The following is a 7,666-nucleotide window of genomic DNA, read 5'->3' on the forward strand; positions in this document are numbered from 1 at the left end:
AGCGATGTCTGGTGCATACTAAATGCAACATTGAGCCAATGCATCCAGACTCTGACTCAGACTTGGTCTCTGCTTGGCAACCTGAGAACTTCATTGCCTCTGTGTCCCCCCACTCACTTGTCAGGGACCCCAGACTCTTCCTGTTTCAGCCGGGTCCTCTCCTCTCTGGACCCACCAGCCTCGGGGCCCAGGAGTTTGCTGGCTGACTCTCATCCTGCCCAAATTCCCCCATCCTGTTCTCCCTGTCATCTGCTGTACCACGTGCACAGTGGGAGGGATGCAGAAGAGAAGGTTGGTTGCCAGGGCAACGGAGGATCAAGCACTTGCTCTCCCAGGCTGCTGATTGGTTGAGGCCGGTTCCGCCTCCTGTCATCCTGAGAGTGGGAGGTAGAGGGAAGGGTCTCCAATGGGCAGCGAATGTACCAGGGTGCTGAGCCAGCCCAGCACTGCCCCCTCCTGGTCCGCTCCCAGCTCCTGGGCCTCAGAAGCTCCGTCTCCTGTGTAGGGCACTGGCCTCGCCCTATCTTTGCTTCCAGCACCCAAGGCAGCCGCAGATGGCAGCGTCCCTGGGGACAGTAGCTGTGACTGAGTCCGCAGGCCCACGGTGAGCAGCTCGGGCTAAGGCGGAACAGGCATCTGCAGGGCGTGAGGTAGGTCTGCGGGCACGCAGGGTGGGGGTACCGAATGATGCCAACAGTTTGGGAGGCAGAGAGGGGCTCTGCAACCTCCACACTTGCCCAGGCAGGACCTTGGCTGAAATGGGGCTGGAGAATTCCCCCGGATCGCCTGGTAACTCCCATGGCCACCCTGGCTCTGCACATAGCTTGCAGCAGCCCAGAGAGGCTGGGGAACGATCCATGGTCACACGGGCCCATGAACGCTTTGTTCTCCACCTAGGCCAGTCTCCCGGGAAGCCAGGAAAAAGTCTGGTGGGTCCACAGTCTGCCCAGAGGGCCTGGGGATTTGTCCACAGGGCTGGAGCTGTTTGGAGCCCCTGACCTCTGCTCCATGGTGCAGCATTGCAGCTGGGATGGTTTCTGTACTGCCCCAGCCCCCACTCTCAAGCGCAGGCTAGGACACTGGAGCCCTCACTGGTCCCAGAGGCCTGTGTGCATCACCTTGTCCCAGTCAAGCCGGTTTGGAGCAGCCTTCCTGCCTGGGGGTCTTCTTCCCCACCTTCCACCCACTCTGGCAACACCTGGCAACTCTGAACTCTCTCCTTGGCTCTCAGAAAGGCGGGTGGGAGGAGGGTGATGGGTCCTACACGCTGCCCCCTCCCCCGTGGTGTGACCCTGACTTTGGACAAACAGCGCACTCTTCACTGCTTTCCTCTGTGGGCAGGGCACCTTGACATAGTGTCTGTGCTCCAAACAGCCAGTAGGGACCCTGGTGGGGGACGGGGGGTTCTGCACGAATGCAGCTCAGGGCAGTAGCATCTCTCCCTCCCCTAGGTCACAGCCCACCTGGGAGCAGGGGGACAAGAGGAGCTGGAGTTTGCAGACAGAGGTCAGAGGGGCTGGGGCTGCTCTCTGCAGAAGCGCTTCATCCTGCTCAAGTATCCTTGCTTGCCCTGGAGGACTCGAGTCGTCACCAGGCCCAGGGTCTGGCTCGGCCACTTCCGCTGGGCAACCCAGGGCGAGTTGGTGTTGGTGAACCTGTCTGGGCCCCAGCTTCCTCATCTATGCACAGTGCTACCCGCCCCATAAGCCTGTCCTGAGGTTCGTGAAAGGGCAGGACAGGCAAGGTGGGCTCCTCTCCCCGCCTCTCTCTCTCTCTTTTTTAAAAAATTATTTATTTATTTGAAAGACAGAGTTACAGAGAGGCAGAGAGAGAGAGAGAGAGAGAGAGAGAGAGAAGGGGGGTCTTCCTTCCATTGGTTCACTCCCCATATGGCTGCAACAGCTGGAGCTGTGCTGATTCGAAGCCAGGAGCCAGGAGCCAGGAGCTTCCTCCAGGTCTCCCACAGGGGTGCAGGGGCCCAAGGACTTGGGCCATCCTCTACTGCTTTCCCAGGCCATAGCAGAGAGCTGCACTGGAAGTGGAGCAGCCGGTACTCAAACCAGCACCCATATGGGATGCCAGCACTGCAGGCAGCAATTTTACCCGCTTCGCCACAGCGCTGCCCCCCACCCCCCGCCTCTTTCTTATGTGAGGGATGGTTAGGGGGTGGGTGCAATCAGCCTGGCATCATCCCGTCCCTGGAGATGATTTGTGATCTGGCCTTTGAAGAATGACTAGGAGTTAGCCAAGTGAACAAGAACACAAAAAACATTCCAGGGAAAATGAAAGTGTACAAAGAGGAAGGGTAGGTAACACGCAGGTGCACACATGTGGCTGACAGTGCTGCACAGTGGCGCGCAGGGTGGGGCGTGAGGCCATTCTAAGGAGCCTGGGTGTGTGAGGCGCGTTACACCTGCCACCGGCCGCTTTCCTGCCTTTCCCACCTCTGGGTCACTGGGCGCACCAAGGGCTGCTGTTTATTGAGTGCTGATTCTATGCCATGCAGCATCTGCAAACGGCGCTGTCTTGTTAAACATTCACAGTTCCCTTAGAACGTGACTCACAGGTAAGGAAACTGAGGGTCAGAGACCAAGAGTGAACCTGCTCTGTAGCATTTATCACGTGCAAGGCACTGGTTCTGAGCACTTTATATCAATTCACTTATTCAGCTGCCAGAAAAGCTCTGTGACCTCAGCACCCACTTTATAGATAGAGAAATCAAGGCTCGGAGAGTCTTGCCTTTTTTTTTTTTTCCTGCTAGCATCCATGGCTTTATAATTATAAAACTGGACCTATGTAGACTGTGGGTATCAGTCAGATCCCCTGGGCTGGGTGTTTGTTCACTACACTTTCACCAAGCCACACCTGAGCACAGGTGTGCAGGTGGCTGGGGACTCACTCATGGGGGGGGGGGGGGAAGGGAGGCTGGCCAGTGGCAGCCACAGCAGCTGAGCAGCGAAGACGTCTCCCAAGGCGCTCTTTACTGAGTGGGCTGCACAGGCCCATCCGGAGATGGGTGCCCACTGGGACCCATATGGAGACTGCATTCACTTCTTCCGCAGGGCAGGAAGCGGACTTCCGGAGAGGCCGGGCCGTTTCCCGAGGGCACGCATGCTGGAGAGGGACTGAGCCCAGCAGCTGTTGCCTGCAAGTCTCCTGCTTACAGGGTGAGTGGGAGTTGGGGGTGCCCACACGGCCGGGACAGCTCTGCGTGTGGCCAGGAGGCCTGGGCTGCAGTCTGGATCGGGCACGACCCCCACTCCCCTGGACCTCCGTCTCCCCATCTACATGTTGAGGCTTGGGTCACCTGCTCTCCGACTGGGTGGGTGGGACAGCGGGCGCCTCCTATGGCCCTCACACCCGTGTCTCCGCAGCTGAGGCCGCTGCGATGCCGCACTTCCTGGACTGGTTCGTACCTGTCTACCTGGTCATCTCCGTCCTCATCCTGGTGGGCTTCGGCGCCTGCATCTACTACTTCGAGCCTGGCCTGCAGGAGGCGCACAAGTGGCGCATGCAGCGCCCCCTGGTGGACCGTGACCTCCGCAAGACACTGATGGTGCGGGACAACCTGGCCTTCGGCGGCCCGGAGGTCTGAGCCCGCGGGCAGCAGCGGCGGGCACCCGCCCGGGCGCTCCCAGCAGAGGTGCTCCGGGAAGACCCTGGCAGCCGAGGAGGGCACCTGGCGCACAAATGCATTGCAGCAGCTGGCGCAGCGCCTTGGCTCCCTCCCCTGTCAAGCCGGCTCCCTCTGCACCCCTCTTCCCCAGCTCTGGGCACACCCCGCACTGGTCCCCTGTGCCTTTGTGCTGCTCAGCCCTCCGCCTCTCCACCTGGAGTCAGGAGTGGCTACCCTTGCCCGTCCTGGGCCTCCGGATCCCCAGCTGCACTGAGCTCCCCACTCCCGACAGTGGCTGGGACAGGCAGGGTTGACCCAAGGAGAAGGTCTTGTTGGGAGGAAGGGCAGCTGGGTCCAGCCTCGCCCCAACACTTGTAACTCAGGCTTGGAAGTGGGGAGGGTTTGGGGTGGGGGCCTGTAGAGGGTAAGAGCCCAGGGAAGGGAGGGGGAGGGGAGTATGAGGGTCTGGGGCAGGTCCCCGGAGGGTGGGGAGGTGCAGGTGCATGTGTGGGAGATACTGGGGGCCTCAGCGGGATAGCAGCTGATGGGGACGGGATGAGCACTCTGAGGCTTGTCCCCAGTGAGTGCCTCTCGCCTCCCTCTGCTGGGCTTTGCCTGCCCTTCCCCTTCCTCAGGGCTCGGGTGGAGCCCCTGCACTCTCTCCCTGTTCTGTGCTGCACTTCGAGGGCCGAGCCAGGCTCCCCCAGACCCTCCAGCACCCCCCCCCCCAGAGCCCCTCCTGCACGCTGCCTTCATCGCCTCATCCTGGATGCAGGCTGGCAGCCTGCCTCACTGCCGCTCCTCCCCTGGGCTTCCACCCTCCCTGATTCACGACCATAAAGCCTCCACGCCGTCTTTGCAGAGCTGTCTCCTTGTTTGAAAGTAGGGCTCTTGTCGGTCAGTCCACCGGGTTCTGATGGCTCCACAGTCTGTGTGGCAGCCACGGGGACGCTGAATTTCGGAGAAGGCAGAGCAGGGCGCTTCTCAAGCGCGGTGTCACTGGGACTTCGGACCAGATCACTCTTGGTTGTGGGGCGCTGTCCTGTGCCCTGTGGGATGCTTGCCATCCCTGGGGTGGGGGCTGCCAGCTTGATGCCCGCAGCCCTGGCCCCCACCCTGTCACACACAGTGAGCTGGAATCCCAGGGGCAGAGGGCCAGTGAGTGTACAGACTCAACCACTGAGACGCAAGAGGCCAGCGTCCTAAGCCAAGCAGGGTTTTGTTCCTTTCCTGTGGGTGGCCGGGGCAGGTCTGGTGGCTGCTCCCACGCAGTGCTCAGGGGCCCAGGCTGCTGCCCTCTGGCTGCTTCCCCGACCGGGGAAGTCGCTTTGATTGGCACGATCCACGATGGCGCATCTGCACCTCGGCAGCGAAGAGAGGCCGGGTGGAAGGGGCACCCTGGTGTTTGCCCATGACTGCATCCGGGCCAATACTGAGTTCCATGGCTACCTCTGCCTGCAAGGGAGGCTAGAAAGGCTGGCCTTTGGCTGGGTGGCAGTGTGTCCATTTTCAAAGTCCACCTCTTGTGTTCATCAGCAGCTAAGATGCTGCTTGGGACACCCATCTCCTACATTTGGGAACCTGGGTTCGATACCAGGCTCTGGTTCATAACTCCAACTTCCTGCTGATGCAGACCCTGGGAGGCAGCGGTGGTGGCTCATGGAATTGGGCTGCTGCCTCCTGCAGGAGAGACCTGGATCGAGTTGCTGTCTCCTGGCTTCTGCCTGGCCAGCATTGGCGGAGTGTACTCTCTCTGCTTCTCAAATGCATGAGCACATGAATGAAGAAATTTTTGAAAGCCCACTTCCTTTCAAGGGGGAGAGTATGTGGAGACAGTTGCCATTTCATTTTAGCGGAGATTGGCCTGAGGGCACCGGGCAAGGGACTGAGATCTGCACCCAGACCAGGTGCCTCAGTTTCTCTTGGGGTGTCAGTCCCCAGGGCATGCTGGGCTCCCTCCTCGAACATTCCATGTTTGCCGCTCCGGGTTTCCGGAGTCCCTCTTTCCGTACTATTTCTCTTTCAATATCTCAGTGAAGAGTGTGAGGCCAGGACCAGAAGCTCCATGCTGTCCCCTTTTATCAGCTGTGGTCGGGGGCAGGAATGAAAAGTCCCAGGCAGGAGCAGAGAGTGGGAGGGGCAGAAATCCCAGTCTCTGGCTGGGGCAAGAAGGGGAACTTACGGATGTGGGGTGCTCCAGCCCGTTCGGACAGGCAAGATGAGGGGCTCAGAACAGCGAGAGCCAGGCACGCAGACCCCGTAGGTGTCCTTCTTTCGCCACTTTGAAGATATTTCTTTATTTTCATTTTGTTTGAAAGGCGAGGGACAGAGAGATCTAGGGGGATCCTTCACCCATTGGTTCACTCTCTGCCCACAGTAGCCCAGGCTGGGCCAAGCCGGAACCAGGAGACTGGAGCTCACTCCAGGTCTCCCATGTGGGTGGCAGGGATCCGAGCAGCATCCCAGCCATCGCCTGCCGCCTCCCAGGATGTGCACTAGCAGGAAGCTGGCGTCAGACCCGGAGTCTGGGCTCAAAGTCTGCAGTTTGGTACGGGATCGTCTTAACCTCTGCCCATGCCCACCCCTCACCATTTTCACGCTTCCGCCATACCCACGGGGGATGTTTCCTGTCTCACGGCCACAGCTGCTGGACACAGAGTTTCCTGTGCCGGCCTGGCCTTGAGCTTTGCTATCTCAGGAAAGGGGCTCACTGGCTCACCGTAGGTCAAGTGTCCACTTAGAGCCCAACACCCAAGGCTAGGGCAGGGTCCTGTGTATGGTCCCCTTGGGGTCCTGGGCTTGGGTCGTCTCAGAACAAGGCAGCCCTGTGGCTGTGTCGTGGTGGGGAAGGCCAGCTCAGCCACAGCACGCGGATCCTTTTGGCGTGGACTGGGCTCTGGGGACGGGGGCGGGCTCTGGGTTGTCCTACACAGGGTTTTGAAAAAAATGCAAATTGGCTGCCTCCGTTTCAAGTCAGGAGATGTCACATTTAAAATCTCCTTTTCTGGCGGCTCTTTAAAAATAAAACCTCGAGTGCACCGGGTCTGGGGTGTGAACGCTTCGGGACGTGGGTGTCAGGCCGCGGCAGGGAGGGTGTTTGCCATGGCCCTGCCAGAGCGCCTCCCACCCAGCTGCCGACAAGGAGCCCGAGGCCCAGCCGGGTGAGGGACTCCCCCAAGCCTTCTGCTCTTCCCCTGGATCCTTGCCCAGGCGCCTCCCTGGGGCTTGTTACATAAACGTTTATTTACATCTGCTCCTCCCATAAAGGGCCCGAGGAGGCTGCAGCTTCTTGGGAGGGAGAAGGAGGTCCGGACGAACCCTGATTTACGACTTTCTGACTTGGCGATGGCGCGAAAGCCGTACGCACTCAGCGGAAACTGTTTTGCAGCGTGAATGTGGGTCTTTCGCAGGCAAGTGCTGTGTGGCTGGAGTCTGCCCTGATGCCAGGCAGCGGCAGCAGCCACAGCTCCCGCTCAGCTGGGTTGCTGCGCTAGGATGGTCTGTGTGCTGGGGCACTCAGTGCGTTTATTTATTTATTTTTTCAGAAAATTGGTAGTTTTTATAAAAGATTTATTTTTTGAAAGGAGAGTTAGAGGGAGTGAGAAAGAGGAGAGAGAGAGAGAGAGAGAGAGAGAGAGAGAGGAAAGGCACATCTTCCATCTGCTGGTTCACTCCCCAGATGGCCACAGTGGCTGGGGCTGGTCTGAAGCCAGGTGTCCAGAGCTCTATCCGGGTCTCCCACGTGGGTGGCAGGAGTCCAAGCACTTGGGCCACCTGCTGTTGCTTTCCCCAACACAATAACAGGGAGTTGCATTGGAAGTGTAGCAAGTTCAAGTGTAGGACTTGAGCTGGTGCTATTATGGGATGCCAGCATCACAGGTGGCAGCTTAACCCTTTGCACCACAGTGCTGGCGCCTCAGTGTGTCTCTGACTCATGATCGTTACGACTTGGTGATGAGTTTATTGGTTTGCTACCCCATCATAAGCCAAGGGGCGTCTGTCTGTACGGTAACTTTGCCTCCTGCTATAATACTTCCCGCCAGGCCGAGG

At 59.2% G+C, this 7,666-nt stretch overlaps 1 protein-coding gene across 2 annotated transcripts; it reads left to right on the forward strand.

Annotated features, from left to right (window-relative positions):
• Window positions 1–370: 370 nt before the first annotated feature.
• SMIM45 (small integral membrane protein 45) lies at window positions 371–7,531 on the forward strand. 2 transcript variants are annotated; one of them, XM_051834020.2, is made up of 3 exons: window positions 371–650; window positions 3,063–3,167; window positions 3,375–7,531. In XM_051834020.2, the coding sequence occupies exon 3, from the start codon at window positions 3,389–3,391 to the stop codon at window positions 3,593–3,595; it is 207 nt and encodes a 68-aa protein (XP_051689980.1). In that variant the 5' UTR covers window positions 371–650; window positions 3,063–3,167; window positions 3,375–3,388; the 3' UTR covers window positions 3,596–7,531. The 2 variants fall into 2 exon arrangements, with proteins under 2 accessions (XP_051689980.1, XP_069909089.1); XM_070052988.1 differs by lacking the exon at window positions 371–650 and adding an exon at window positions 1,459–1,506.
• Window positions 7,532–7,666: the final 135 nt, after the last annotated feature.

Source organism: Oryctolagus cuniculus, chromosome 11 (assembly GCF_964237555.1).
Source record: "Oryctolagus cuniculus chromosome 11, mOryCun1.1, whole genome shotgun sequence".
Taxonomy (NCBI): Eukaryota; Metazoa; Chordata; class Mammalia; order Lagomorpha; family Leporidae; genus Oryctolagus; species Oryctolagus cuniculus.